The following is a 15,652-nucleotide window of genomic DNA, read 5'->3' on the forward strand; positions in this document are numbered from 1 at the left end:
GCCTCATAACCAGCTGTAACCTCAGTTCTCAGGGATCTAATGCCCTCTTGATCTAAGGCACTGAATTGAAGGCAAAACACCCCATACACATAAAAGAAAATAAATAACATCTGAAAAAAATTTAAAAGGGTGATCTAAGGTGATTAACAGGGAAGCTTGGCACGACCTGTTTGCCTAATACCTTCTTTGTGTCTTCAGACAGCAGGGTGCCTTTGGCTGTAGGTGTGGACGTGGCCCTTGAGTGAACTTCTCTGTACTTGCCTTAGGTGGATGGGGGTGAGTTTCCAGCTTATTGCTTTTCTCAGGTGCCTGATGACACACTGTAAGGTTGTACACTCTGAACCTCATAAGGTTTGTGCACGTTGTTCATGTCTGGCTCAACCGTTTTAATGGTTTGTTTTTGGCTCAGGAATATAAAGAAAACCTGGTTCTGTACACTTGTGTGTTTGGAAGAACTAGGCTTTCAAAGCCCTTTGAGATAATTATTTTGTGTGTGTTTTTTTTTCTCTCAAGATTTTATCCTCAAAAAATAAGGCTCATTTCTCAACCTTAGCACTGACGCCATTTTGGGACAGAACCTTCTTTACTCTAGGGGTGTCCTGCAGGCTGCTGCATATTTAGTGTTACCCTCGGTTCCTACCCAGCAGATGCTGTGGTACCTCAATCCACTAGCAATTTCTAAAGATTAACATCTGTCCTGCAGTTTCTCTTCCACCCTCCCTCTCTTCCCATCCACTTTTATTCCTTCAGAGAAGGGCAGGTCTCCCCGGGGTATCAACCAAACATGGCATATCAAGTTGCAATAAGACTGGGCACCTTCCCTCATATTAAAACTGGACAAGGCAACCCAGTAGGAGAAAAAGGGACAACCCCCACTCTCACTGTTACGAGTCCCACAAGAAGACCAAGGTACGCAACCATAACTTCTAAGCAGAGGACCCAGATCAGACCCATGCAGGTTTTCTGATTGTCTGTTCAAGCTCTGTGAGCTCCTATGGGTCCAGGTTAGTTGATTCTGTGGGTTTTCTGTGGTGTTGTCCTTCACTTCTCTGGCTGCTTCCTCCCCCCACTTCTGCAGGATTCCCCTGAGCTCTGCCTAATGTTTGGCTGTGAGTCTTTGCATCTGTTTCTATCAGTTTCTAGATGAAGCCTCTCTGATGAGGATTATGCTAGGCTGCTGTCTATGAGTCTAGGAGAGTATCATTAGGAATCATTTTATTGGCTTGTTTTTGTTTGTTTGCTTGCTTTTGTTTTTGCCAGTCATCTTCAGTTCTATCTTAGGTCTACGGGCTACCCAACCTCTGGTTTTTGGCCCTTCTGGCAGTCTCAGGGATGTGCTCCCTCTCATAGTCTCAAGCTGGAACAGTCAATGGTTGACCACGGCCATGTTTTTTTTTTTTGTACTACCTTTTTCCAGCACATCTTTCAAGGAGGACAATTGGTAGGTTGGTGTCCTAGTCCCTCTCCTGAAATTCTTGCCTAGTTATAGGAGGTGGCTGGTTTAGGCTCCATAGCCACCATTACTAGGATTCTTAACCAGGGTCATTCTCATATATTCCTGGGAGTTTTCATTGCACTAGGTTTATAGCTGTCCCCGAGATGCTCTCCAGTTCTGGGTGTCTCTCCAGTACTCTCTCTCTCCATCTGACCTCCTCTGACCTGATCCCTCCTGTTCCTGTCCCATCCACCCCACAACATCTATTCTATTTTCCCTTCCTAGGGAGATCCATGTGTGCCCCTTTGAGCCCTCCTGTTACTCAGCCTCTCTGGGTCTGTGGATTGCAGCATGATTATCCTTTACTTTACAGCTAGTATTCCCTTACAAGTGAGTACATACCATATTTGTTGTTCTGGGTCTGGGTTACTTCACTCAGAATGATTTTTTCTAGTTGCATCCATTTGCCTGAACATTTCATGATGCTATTTTTTTTTAACAGCTGAGTAATACTCATTGTGTAAATGTACCACATTTTCTTTATCTATTCTTGAGTTGAGGGACATCTAGGTTGTTTCAGTTTCTGGATATCACGAATAAAGCTGCTACACACATATGAATACTGGGTCTTGAGGTAGATCAATTTCCAATTTTCTGAGAAACTCATTTCCATAATGGCTATACAAGTTCATACACCCACCATCAATGGAAGAGTGTTCCCCTTGCTCCATTTCTTTGACAGCATGAACTGTCACTTATATTTTTGATCTTAGCTATTCTGACAGGTATAAGATGGAACTTCAGAGTGGTTTTGATTTGCATTTCCTTAATGGCTGAGGATGTTGAACCTTTTCTAAAGTGCCTGTTGGCCATTTGAGATTCTTTTGAGATTCTCTGTTTAAATCTGTACCACATTTTTAAGTTGGATTATTTGGTTTTTTTGATATCTAGCTTCTTGAGTTCTTTATACATTTAGGATATCATCCTTCTATCAGATGTAGGGTGGGTGAAAATAATTTACCTTTCTCTAGGTTTTGTCTTTTGCTAGTGTCTTTTGTTTTACAGAAGCTTTTCAGTTTCATGAGGTCCCATTTATTAATTGTTTATCTGTGTCTGTGTCATTGGTGTTCTGCTCAGGAAGTTGGCTCCCATTCCAAATTATTCAAGTCTATTCCCCACTTTCTTTTCTATCAAGTTCAGTGTATCTGGTTTTATGTTGAAGTCTTTGATGCACTTGAACTTGAGTTTTGTGCTGGGGTTTTAAGTGCCAGTGTGGTTTCTGGTAGACCAGTGGGCTTCTGAGAGAGTTGTGGGCTGGAATATGGAGACAAGGGGTGGAGGTGCTGCTGGGAAAACTGGGCAGGCTGCTGAAGTTGTGGGCCAGGGTATGGAGATAAGGGAAGATGGGTGCTGTTTGGGAAACTGCTTCACTCATAATTTAGACAATTGATCTCTCAATATCGCTGATTCCATTCCTCCTTGTTGAAAACTGAACCACCCCCCCCGCCAGCTTACCTGTTGGTTTCTTATACATGACATCTAAAAACCAAAGCAACAGATTTTACGTAGTTTGTCTTGTAGGCTGATATCTGTATACCCCTAATGCATATATTAAAATTTAGCTTAGAAAACTCAGGGTGCCAGTATACAAATTGACTAGCAATTTTGGAGGCTGGCCCTCTCTAGCGGTCTCACAAATTCTATGCTTCCTCACTACAGCTGGAAGCTCTCACTGCCCTTTAACAGCCTACCCAAATGCTGCCACTCAGCCAGCCTTGTGCTGTACTGCCCTCACTTCTTGTTGTATCACTGGCAGAATCAATCGTGCCCGTCTTTGTGTTTCTTCTGTGTTTTCTTCCCCTACGTACTGCCCTGGATTAGCAAAAACAGATTTGTTTTAATTTTTTTCTCTCTTTCTGAGGCCAGCAGTTTGCTTATCCATGAAGTCAAGAACTACCACCATGTTCATATCTGCCACAAATGGAGCCTTGGACATTTCTGATGCTCGATTTAGTAAATGATTGAATGACGGACAGAGAAAAGTTCAGATGATGAAATAGCTATTTTTCCATCCTGTGACCTCCCCTAGGCAGGCAATCCATGGATGTGTGTAGGCCAAGGCCGTGGTACAGGTGCGTGTGTCCTGGCAGGACATTGTTGTTTAACTCCATTTCAGTCTCCCTAGAGAGCCGGTAGGATTTGTCAGGGTGAACTGAAGCAGGAGTCCACAATATAAGCCACAAGAAAGACATTTCCCCTAGTTTGTCGGGAAAGGAAGACCCTGGCTTACAGGAGCCTAGGCAGGAGAGAATGTCTCATGGAAGATTCTTCTAGAATCTTCAGCTTCATTTATTTGGTCTTGAGCTCCACTGGAATAACTTGGTATTGGGTTTGATGGTTCTGGGAAGACCACTGTGCTTGTTGCATAGACATTTGGGATGACCACAGGTGCCTGAAAAACAAAGGCACACAGTAGGTCCACAGTGCACTAAGGCTGGAGTAGTCCTCCAGAGGCTTGTTGCTGGAAGCCAACACTCCAGCATGGTGCTGCTGAGGTGATGGAACCCATAAGAGATGAGGTCTGGTGGCTGTTGATCAGGCTGTGGGTACCACTTTCATGGATGGATCTACGCTTGACTCAGGGAGCAGGCTAGTTTTCACAGGATGCCATGATAAAGCAAGGGTAGCTCACATGCTTGACCCTTTCTAAGCCGGGGCACTTCTTTTTCCTTCTCTGCTGTGTTATATGACTCAGAGAGAAACAGCCCCTGCTCTGAGTCCCCTGGAGCAATGCTCTTTAGATACTCCAGATACTAGAACTGAGAGGCAAGTAAACCTCTTTATTTTATAAAGCACCCAGCCTAGTGATAACAACAGACAGTAGACTAAGGTACCTCAGTAATAAAGGCTAATTAGAGACAAACACCAAGACCTGTACGTATTTTTTCACTTCCTCCTCTTTAGCAGGAATAAGATCTATCATCTTGGAGTGTATTTCCACCCACAAAGGAGCCCCAGGACTCACATTGTTGTAGTTACAGCAGGTCACCTGGCAGCCAAAGTGGGAAGACACACTCGCAATGCTGAGCTCCAAGAGGCAGAAGATGAGCAGTGTACTTGAAATAGCCACGGCTGTACCCTGGAATCAGAAGAAATCTAGAGGGTTTTAGTGCTGGGCCAAGCGTTTGACGAGACTATGCAGTGGGCCATCTGTCTGGCCTTGACAAAGTCTCACTCCCTGAGCCTTATTGGGGCAAACATCCTCCAGGTCTTTGTGGGGCTAAAGCGTGGGTGGAAAATTGTTATTTTATCATCCACTGCAATACCCTTTATGGGAAAGAGATTCAGTGGTTAAGGAAATGCCGAAAATGGTTGCATCAGGAGTAATTTCTTAGTAAAATGGGATGAGCAGAGAATACACACAACCTTTCTTGTCAAAGGGATCAGGCTGGATGCCATGCTGAAGAGAACTTTGAGAAGGCCAGGGTAGCAGGGGGTGGGTGGCAGGTGAAGGAGCAGGGAGAGGCTGTTTCAGTGACTGAGGAGAGAGGTGCAGTGGTAAGGGCCAGCTCTGTGGTGGAGAAAGTGGAAAACATGGTCAGATTCTAGATGCATTTCCACAGAAGAACCAGTTGGATTCCGTAAGGAACCAGCTGTGGTGTGAGAGAAGAATATAGTTAGTTCTTCTTTGGAAATTCACCTGCCTTCTTCCCACACTCTCCTTACCCCAGTTTTGTCTCCAGCAACTGAATGATGGAGTTGCTTTATGAGATGGAAAAAAACAAAAGTGTGCTTATGTGCTGATAGAAAATCTCTAAGAAAATGGAGGGGATGATTAGTGTAGAAGGGAGAAGGGGGTGAGGCTGTGGTCCTTTGGTAGGTTGAGAGAACATGTCCAAAGCTGTCTATTTATTTAGCTCAGGATCATGGTCCCCTGTGGCTGCTGAGGCCCAAACTGAGATGTGTTGTTAGTGTAAAACATAACTTAGATTTCAAAGGGCTACCACTCGAAATGAAAATATCCCTGACCCTTCTTATACCTGAACTGAATGTGGCCCTGCCCTCATTTCTCCCACATCTTCCCACATTAGTAAGAATTCTTCCTCCCTTCTTGGAAATGTAAAGCCCTTTCCGTTCCTTTTGCCACATTTCTATGCAGTGAACTGCAGCCTCCTCCCTCCCCCCAAGACCTCTAAGACTGACCCTCTATTCTGCTACATGATCCTAAACGATTCCCAAAGTCTCTATGGTGCTGTCTGTGCATTAATCACTCTTCCTAGGCCCTCTCATCTACTGAGAGCTGGATCTGAGTCTCCACTATAGCAGACAAAGCCTGCATCAGAGCCTGTCTCTACAGGTTCAGACCTCCCTCAGTCATCATTTCTTCTTTTAAGAGTGTATGATTAAAAAAAATGAGTTGCATTTTTAATGTGGCAAGAGGAGGATTTGAAATTATATATGCAGCCCATATTCTGCTAGATGGTGCTGGTTGCTAGTACAGGTGAGAAAGTGACAGTTTTTGGAGCTGATCCTGTTGTTGTCTAAGCCATGATCGTTAATTTACTGTTTTCTGTGGATGCTAAAGACCTGCTGCGTGTGACGGGAATTGTATGTCCTACAAAGCCCAAAAGCCCATCCGGCTCTGCAGAAAAAGTTTGTTCGGATCTGGCAGTCCTAGCCTCCCCCTATGATGGGCTGTTGTAGGTCCTGGTCATGTGTACATCCTGACATTTGCAAGAAAATGTCTGCAACTAGAAGTCCTTATGTTAAGAGAAATAAGCAGGATTCAGCAAGATGAATGGTGCATGCTTTCTCTTGTATGTGGAACCCAGACTTTAGTGTGTGTGTGTGTGTGTGTGTGTGTGTGTGTTCGTGTTGTAGGTCACAACATTAGAAGGGGGATCATGGGAAGGGAGGAAAACATCATAGAGGAGGTGGGGAATGGAAAGATGTTTTGTGTTTGCTATCACTGGCTGCTTTTGCTGATGGCCTGGGTGTAGTTCCCAGCACTCACATGGTGGCTCAGGAGATCCAAGGGTCTCTTCTGACCTCCATGGGAACCAGGCATGTATGTAGTACACAGATGTACATGTAGGCAAAACACTTGTATGCACAGGATAAAAAAAATCTTTAAAAATAAGAAAATAGAAATAAAGCAGAAGCTTTGACTTATTGGTATGTGTTAGGGGGAGGGAACCAATGGAAGGTGGAGGTTAAGTGGGGTTGGGGGGTGGGAAGGGATAGTACAGAAAGGGAACAGCTGACGAGGGTGACAGGTGTGTGTCACGACGAAACCCAGAGCTTTGTATAGTAACCTAAAAAAACTAAACAAAAAGTCTTCAAAGGAGAAACAAATGTTTTTTGAACCCCAGTCCACATAGCAGGCAGGAAATCTGAGGCCATGGAGGGCTGCTAATGCACTGTTACCTGTGCTCAAATGTTGATTTTTTTTCCTCATGGCTACAAGGCAGGTACAATTTTACAAAGGCAACAGGAGCTGAGGACTTTAAATCCTGTCCTGACTCCCTAGAGCACTTCCTTTTCTTCCAGTGCTCACTGGAAAGGCTTGGTTGCCAGGCCCTTTCTGGCATGGTCTGAACTTAGCGGAATGAAGGCAGAGCTCTTCGGTTGAGGACACTTACCGTACCCCAGTTGTACTGGTTGGGGTAATCACCGGGGTACGCATATGCTCCCGAGAGGCAGATGTCCACGATGAAGAGACTGATGCCCACTACAGAACAGATGGCGCTGAAGATGTTCAAGCCCACGCTGCCATTCAGCTGGGAAAGACACACAGGGTCAAGGTGGGAAAGGACGATGAGGAGGCTGAGACCTGCAGGGTCAACAAAGCACCCCTTCCCCTTCCGTGCTGCGTTAGCATAGACGGCACATAAGCTTTACCGTCGCAACCATTTATAAAAGTCAGAGTTCGGCGGTATGAAGCGCTTTATGATTCTGGACTGTGCACAGAAAGGTGTGTTAAACTTCTCTTACTGGATATTTTCTAACAGAGCTCCTCTGATTGTAAGACTCCTGTTGACCAGGAGACAGTTACCCTGGGCAACCTGCTCATCAAGGAAGCAGAGCTGTTGGTCCATTTCTGGGGAGGCACAAAAAGCTCTGTCCACGTGGGTCGGATTTGTTGGTACAGCAGGTGTTTGGGGCCTTTGCTTCGCCCCCGAGGAATGGCTGGACACCTGCTCTACATGCTGTGGGCATGCGCAGTTCCTTGTTCTGTGTAGTATGTCTCTGGCACCGGGAGCTTTGTTTCTCCTCCATTGAAGGCCTCCTTAGCAAGCTAGTCCTCTCTCCTGCTGGCTTTCTTCTCATTCTGACACCTCAACAGTGGTGGCACCATTGTCCGTTCCCTATATAAGTCGCCTGTGTGTGTGGCCTGCATGCAAGAGTTAGCCTTCCTGAGCGTGCCCTATATCTGTTCTTAGTGGTGTAAGAGTAAGGGAAGGGTTGCCTTTTGGTCATATTTTCCACTGTGACACTGTAGGTCTCCAGCTAAGACAGACAGCCTCGGAATGTGACTTACCAGGCAAGGGGAATTGGCTTGAGTTTCTGCTGACACCGAGAAAGATCCTGAAATGATAAACTTGTGCACAAGATTGGGAACTTAGCAAGAGGTAGGTACCAGGATACCCTCTCTTCCTTAGAAATCTGGTTCTGAGAGTGCATACATTCTCCCGCATACAGAATTACTTATGTAGATGCCAGATCTAGCATGGTAGATACTGTGTGTGCAGACTTGCCAAGGGACAGGGCAGTATTGGGACAATCAGGATTTTAGGATTCACCAGAATAGGTTTTAAAATTTGGTTTGAAACCTGGTGAGTCACTTAACTTCTCCGAGTCTTTATTTCCTCATCTGAAAAAAAAATGTGAACATTCATATCCTTTCAGGCATCATTGTTATAACTCATGTCTCACATTCACTGTGTCTTGTTCAGAGCGGTCAATCGACATTAGCCCATTTCCCACTGTTCATTTACACATGTTCACCATCTGTTGCTTTCCAGGTTTTATCTCAGGATTCCTGAGGTGTGGGGCTCTGGAGGGAAGAGGGAAAGGTATGACTACTCTGCTGTGTTCTTATGGTTCTGCAGGCTGATGAGACTGGGGATTGCAATGTGCCAGTCTGTTGTATTATTATTGTTTGGGAAAGGTTGCCATTGGTTGACTTTTAAGGTCATTTGGGAGTGTAGATATTTATGGGAAAACTTGTATTTGAGTCACAGGTAGGTGATGAAAAACAGAGAAAAAAAAAAAAAGAAGTTGGAGAGGGGCAGAGTAGGGTGTGTGTGTGTGTGTGTGTGTGTGTGTGTGTTGGGACAGTACCAGGAAAAGAATGAGAGTGTCCAAAGGCAATAAACAGACATGGAGGAAGGATTAACATTTTTGTGTAGTCACAGATCACCTTGAGAATCTAATAAAAGCCATGTATCATTTTCTTTGTGAGTTAAATGCTGCTGTTTCTGGGTTGATGATCTGGAAGAAATACCTTGGTCTTTGGTGGGTACAGCCTTGTAGGGCTATAACTTTATCTGTGATCTCCAGTTTTTTTTTTAATGTAACATTTAATTTTAATGTTTCAAAAATTATGGAATCTTTTGCCCCAGATATAATGTGTTAGTCATGCGTGATCTCCAGTTTTATATTTTCAAATACCTAACCCTAGAACCTCAGACTGTGACAATAGACAGGGTTTTATATGTAGCCCTGGCTAGCCTGGAGCTCCATATATGGACCTGACTGGACTTGAACTCACAGAGATCCTCCTGTTTCTGCCTTCAGAGTGTTCTATTATGCCCAGCAGTTAGCATTCTTATGAGTGGAGGTTAGCGATAAAGATGGATGAACTAGAAATTATCATGTTAAGTGAAATAAAGAAAAATCTAAATTTCTCATAGGCAGATTGTGGTGTGTGTGTGTGTGTGTGTGTGTGTGTGTGTGAAAGCCAAGAAGAGATCATAAGACAGAATACACTGTGACATGAGAGCAGAAGAGAAGTGTGATGAATTGTTAACTTGACATTCCCTAGATCATCTGGGAAGACAGTCTCAATGAGCGCTTGTCTACATCTGTTTGACCTGTGGATGTGTCTGGGGAGGATTAACTTAATTTAAGTTAATTGATATGGGGAGCAAAAAGTCACTGTGGGCAGCACCGTTCTTCAGGCAGGGGTTCCTGACTGTGTCAGAGTCGAGAAACCAAGTTGAGCACAAGCGAGCACGGAAAGTGAGCTGCATGCGTTCATTTCTCTTTGCTCTTGACTATGGCTCTGGTGTGACTAGCTCTTTCAAGTTCCCCCCACCTTGACTTCTCTGCAATAAAGCACTGTAGCCTGGAGTTATAAAGTAAAACAAACCCTTTCTCCCCCTTTGTTGTTTTGTAAGGGTATTTTTATTAAGGAATAGAAATTAAACAAACAAACAAACAAACAAACAAACCAGGGAGGTATTGAGGAAAGGAAGGGGTCAAGTGGGAGGGAAGCAGGGGAGCAAGGGAGGGGAGTGCCAGCGAGAAGACAAATAAGAACAAAGTGTGAGTGAAAGTGCAGTGATAAACCCGTTCCTTTGTATGCTAATTTAAAGCGACAACAAAGAGGTTAGGAAACAAGACAGGCACTAGCACAAAGGGAAGACACGAGGCGAAGATGGCCAACTGTAAGGTAAGAGAGACCTCAGTGGAGACTGCAAGCTGACAAGCTGGTCTTGGGTGTCTGGCTTTCCGAACTGGGAGAGAACACAGTTGGAAGCTGGGAGCTTCGTAGTCTATGGCACTTTGTTCCCAACTCCTTCTCCAGCTAAGACATTTGAGCAAACACCTCCAGATTTCCCAACAGCTTGATGAGGCTGCCCTGAGCACAGGACTGGAGCTACTCACCCAGATGCCTCCCCAGAAGGGGAAACCTCCGTAGAGGGAGATAGGTACAAAATTGCTGTAGAGGTTGGTGAACATGATGGAGCCCAGGCCAATGTGCACCAGGCCAATCAGGATCTGGATGGCCTGTGAGGAGAGCCACAAGCTGAAGCCGTTGCCTCTGATCTTGCCTTTATTTTTGTACTTCCTTTATATTTTAATACTAATTTGGTTTCCCTGGTCTAAAAGATAATGTGAGAAACATAATAATAAAATTAAAGCTATCCGTAATAACCCCACCCTGGAGAAAGCAAGCATTTACCTCTTGGTATAACCTTCTACTATTCTTCAAGCATGTATCTTGGTAACATAGAAACGGAGCCTCTGCACCTTATTAACTTAATGCTTCATCATGAGCATATCTTGGGTCATTAAATTTTCTTTGCGTGTGTGTGTGTGTGTGTGTGTGTTTATATGCATGCATGTGTGCATATAGGTGCATATGTGCATGTATGTGTGTGTGAGTGGAAGCTAGAAATTGACGTTAGTCGCTTCCCATCCTGTTTTTTTTCTGAGACAGGAGCGTTCATCATACCTGGAGCTCACCAATAGGCTAACATGGCTGGCCAGCACTCTCCAGGGATCCTCTTGTCTCCATCTCCCCAGGGCTGGTATTACAGGCTTGTGCTGTCATACCTAGTTTTTACGTGGTTACTTGAGGTCCGAACCCAGGTCCTTACGTTAGTGTGGCAGACACTTTGTTAACGTAGCTACTTCTCCACTCACTAGCTTTGTCAGAATATTTTCTAGGGGCATCCTGGAGTCTCGGGGTGTAGTTGTAACACTGAGGTGGGAGGGGTGAGGTGACCGCTAGTATTTTAGATCATACACAGCCTTCTGGGCAGCATCCCTCTGTGTAATTATTTTTTGCCTGCATCTTTTGTTGTGTCATAGGTTCACCCATACTTCCTTGCTCTACCAAATTCAGGTATCGATGTTCTAGTTTCTCTGACTATGACTTTAGGAATATTGCTGATGTCATGGCTCAAGAGGAGGTTATGCTGGGATAGGGTGAGCCTCAGTCCAATATGACCAGAGCCATTACTTAAAAACAAAAGTCATGAAAATCCAGAACTCTGACTCCAAGGCCTACCCCAAGAGACAGAATAAAACGAACAGCCATGTGAGGACAAAAGTGATGATGCATCGAGACAAGGAGCTACTGGGAAGTAGGAGGAAGATCTGGAAGAGATCATTCCTTCATGCCGTCAGTGGGACTCTGATCTTGGTTATCTGATCTCCAGCACTGTGAGAAAATGCATCTCTGCTCTTCTTGGCCATCAGTTTATTGTACTTTATTATAGCAGCCATTAGAAGCTAATACAGATACTGTCCTGTGTGCATGTGTGTGTGTGTGTGTCCTGCAGGTGTGACATAAAAAACATTTATTTTGTTTACTTAGGTTCATACTAGTGGTACATTAATGACATATGTTGGAGCAAGACCCAATCGTTGCACAAAGATCTTCCTTGTTCTCTTCATAGTTCCATAACATTCTTTATGTTATAAGCACAACACAGTGGTTTGACTAGGGTTAAGCTGATGGATAGTGCGCTGGTTAGTTTTAACTATAAATTTGACACAACCTAGAACCACCCAGGAAGACAGTCTTAACGAACAATTGTCTACATTAGGTTGGACCATGGGGATGCCTGAGTGGGATTGTCTCCATTTCTGACCCATGTAGGAAGACCCAGTCCATTGCGACCAGCACTATTTCCTAGAAGGGGGTCCTGAACTATATAGGATAGAAGAGAGCAATATGAGAGCAAGAAGGCAGCATAGATATGTTTGCTTCCCGCTGCTCTTGACTGTGGATGTGATGTAACCTCTTCAAATTTCTGTTTGGACTTCCTTGCTAAGCCAAACAAACTTCTTCCTCCCATCTGTTGCTTTTCATCAGAGTGTTTACCATAGCAACAGAGACAGAACTGGAGTAGTTTGGTTGCTTCCATCCTTCTGTCTTTGTAAGCAACGAGGCAGCAAATAAGCTTATATGAACACATTTCTTGTGTATATTGGTATATTTGGGGGATAAAGTCTCAGAAATGGCCCATTGGTTGTTTTTTTTTTAAAAAAAAAAAAATATATATATATATATATATATATATATATATATATATATATATATATATATATGTTGTCTCTTTTTACAATTCCCCAAACAAGATTAGAGCACGAGCTGGGACTGGAACATAGGCAGTCTGAATCTCAGTCAATGCTTGTCGCTCAGGGCTATGCAATGAAATGGGCTCCCTTGTACTCTCCAGGCCAGCCTTTCAGGAACTGCTGCTTCTCTCTCCTGCTTTCCTTCTTTCTGCTTTGGGCAAAGGCTTGATTCAGCAACCCTGGGCTCCATTACGTCTTTGGGAAACTTTGTCCTTGTTGGACTTTCTTTCTTCCCAAACTATCAGAAGCAAATGTGTAGAGGCAAAAGGTTCTACATTCAAGAACACTGTTTTTTGGTTTATTCTTTTTTTCCTAAACACCCAAATCAGAAACTTCAAAGCTGAGGCTCCTTGTGATGCAGAGATTGTCAACAGACCTGGGTTTGGCTAAGCCAGCACCACCTGGTTTATTTAAAGTTTCTTTTCATTCTTTTTTTTTTTTGTATGTATGTATTCATGCAAGCATTTGTGTGTATGTGTGCATGCATGTGTATTTATATGTGTGTGTGTTCATGAATCAGTATGGGTGTGTGGATACTGCATTTGTGTGTGTATGCATGTGTGAGGCCATGTATGGTAAGGCTAACATCTATGTTGGGTATCATCATTCCACAAGAACCATTTATTTTCTTTGTTGTTGTTATTTTTAGAGACAGGGTCCCTCGCTAGCCTAGAACTCACCAGGTAAGCTAAGCTAGCTAGACAGATTGCTGCAGGGATCTACCCGTTTTTGCTTTCATGTTTCTGTTTCCACAGCCAGCTTACGTAAGGTGGGTTCTGGGGATGGCGCTCAGCTTGCAGACACTTCACTAAACACTTTACCAACTGAACTATCCTATTCCCTGGCCCTATATTTGGACTTATTTGTTTATCTCATGTCTCTGCTTTCCTCTCTCTGTAGTGTGTGGTCTCTGGCTCACCAACTGGACTTTTTTTAATTAAATTTTTATTTTTATATTAATTACAGTTTATTCATTTTGTATCCCAGCTGTAGCTCCCTCCCTCATTTCTTCCCAATCCCACTCTCCCTTCCTCATTTTATCCCATGCCTCTCTCCAAGTCCACTGATAGGGGAGGTCCTCCTCCCCTTCCATCTGACCCTAGCCCATCAGGTGTCATCAGGACTGGCTGCATTGTTCAAATAGACTTTTACTTACCCCTAGGACTTGGCCTTTTTTCAAGACTTTCTGGGAAGGCAGCAAGGTTACAGCTGGCACAAAACCAGGTGGATTAGCAGAAACCACATGGATTTGAGGCAGGTTGGTTGTGTACAGAGGCACCTGAGGCATGGTTCCTGGGGCTGCAGGATAACTGTTAGGGGGAGCCACCACATATGCAGAGTTGGCCACGAGGCCTGGAGAAGTAATTGAATTCATGCTGATGAAAAAAAAAAATAAATGCCATGGGAACACATCACTTATACACTGTGTTTACATTTTAAAATGACTCCAGGAGGCTGGGGAGATTGCTCACTCAGTAGCTTCTTGCTCAATGAGCGTTAGAATATGAGTTTGGATGTCCAGCACCTTTTATAAAAAGCTAAGTATAGGGCCAGTGAGAGGACTCAGTAAGTAAAGCACTTGTTGCCTGATGACTTGGGTTTGGACCCTGAGACTCACATGCTGGAAAGAGAGTACCAACTCTCAGAATTTGTCCTCTAATTTCCAAACACATTTAGTGGCACACGGGTGGCCATACACAGTAAGTAAATGATGTGTAATAACAAAAATTAGTAAGAATATGAACAACTTCATAGTTAATTGTCTTTTTTGCCAAATGTGCCTGTGAGTCCAGAGCTGCAGCAAGAGGGGCACACCCTCTAGGCCAGCTCGTGCCAGTCTGAAAGACAAGATGGAGAGCAAGGGAGGAAGGCACCCAGCATAGACCTGTGGCCTCCATACACATGAGCACAGATGTGCTTGCTCACTCATACGTGTGCACGCAGGAGCACACATGTGCACACACACACAGAACATTAAACGCCTTAGGATAAGTGAGAATGACTTTTGCTTGAGCAATTCAAGCCCCCATACTTGTTAATTCCATCTGAGAGACAACGTTAAACCTTCTTTAGCAGAGCTTGCCGCCTACAGTTATGATCCTGGTTTGCATGCATTAGAACTATCTGATCCTGGAGTTCCACAAGTGGAAGGACTCTTGGAAAACACTGAGTTCAATCCTCTTAGATTTTGGAAAAGGAAACTGAGAGTGGGAGAGTAGCTTTGACTTTTCCAGTGCCATGTACTTAAAAAAATGAAGCTCACTGTGCTCAAGGGAAATCAGTGTAGTTTGTGTGTATATGTGTGTGTGTGTTCCTTGTCACACACTTGAAGGTCAGAGGATAACTGGTAGGACTTGATTCTCTCCTTCCACCGTGTGGGTCCCAGATATCAGACTCAGGTTATCAGGACTTGGTTTGCCTTTAAAAAGTTATTTCCTTCTTTCATTTTGTTTTTTTGGAGCAGACACAATAAAATGAATACACTATGTTCTTTTAACATCTTTCATCTACTCACATTCTCCACGGCTCATTTGACACAAACCCCTTCTCTCCATTCCCCAGCCATGAGTACAAACACTTGGTGGTGTCTACTCACCTTACTGTGCCTGTGGCCAGGTAATTCTCTGTTGCTCCTGTTCCCAACTCCCTGCTGCAGGCGACTGACCTTCCGAGAGAATGGCTGTTCCCTGTGCAGTTGGGTGATTCATTTAGAATAATCTAAAGTCCTCTCCACTTCTTCCTGGTTGAGGGCTGGGTCAGCAGTTGCTTAGAGCTTCCGCACCCACATTTCCTTCCTGCTTTCATCACTAAAGCAATTAAGTAAGCTTAATCTGTCAAGGGTTTCACGGTGCCTGAATGGAGAGATGCTCTGGGAAACAAGAATGATCTCGATGTTCAGGGCCTGATGTACTGAACTGAAATAGAGGACAGGTTGACTCAATTTCATGACAAAGAGATAAGTGGTCCCAGGAGAACACAAAGAGAAGTGATTGATTGGATTTGGAGTGCTTAGATGCTTGAAATCACTGAGCTGCAATGAGAAAAGATGGAACCAAATGGGTAAAATGAAACTTACATTCACCTCCCCGTCTGTATTTTTAAAGATTTATTTACTTTTAT

At 44.0% G+C, this 15,652-nt stretch overlaps 1 protein-coding gene across 1 annotated transcript; it reads right to left on the reverse strand.

Annotated features, from left to right (window-relative positions):
- Nucleotides 1-3,423: 3,423 nt before the first annotated feature.
- On the reverse strand, nt 3,424-15,240 carry Ms4a8 (membrane spanning 4-domains A8). Its single transcript, XM_021636077.2, is given in 8 exon segments — nt 3,424-3,887; nt 4,461-4,574; nt 7,078-7,215; nt 7,977-8,036; nt 10,328-10,450; nt 13,689-13,908; nt 15,129-15,144; nt 15,147-15,240. Coding segments are annotated over 8 exon segments (921 nt in total). The 3' UTR covers nt 3,424-3,731.
- Nucleotides 15,241-15,652: the final 412 nt, after the last annotated feature.

The sequence above is a fragment of the Meriones unguiculatus genome, chromosome 1 (assembly GCF_030254825.1).
Source record: "Meriones unguiculatus strain TT.TT164.6M chromosome 1, Bangor_MerUng_6.1, whole genome shotgun sequence".
Lineage (NCBI taxonomy): Eukaryota > Metazoa > Chordata > Mammalia > Rodentia > Muridae > Meriones > Meriones unguiculatus.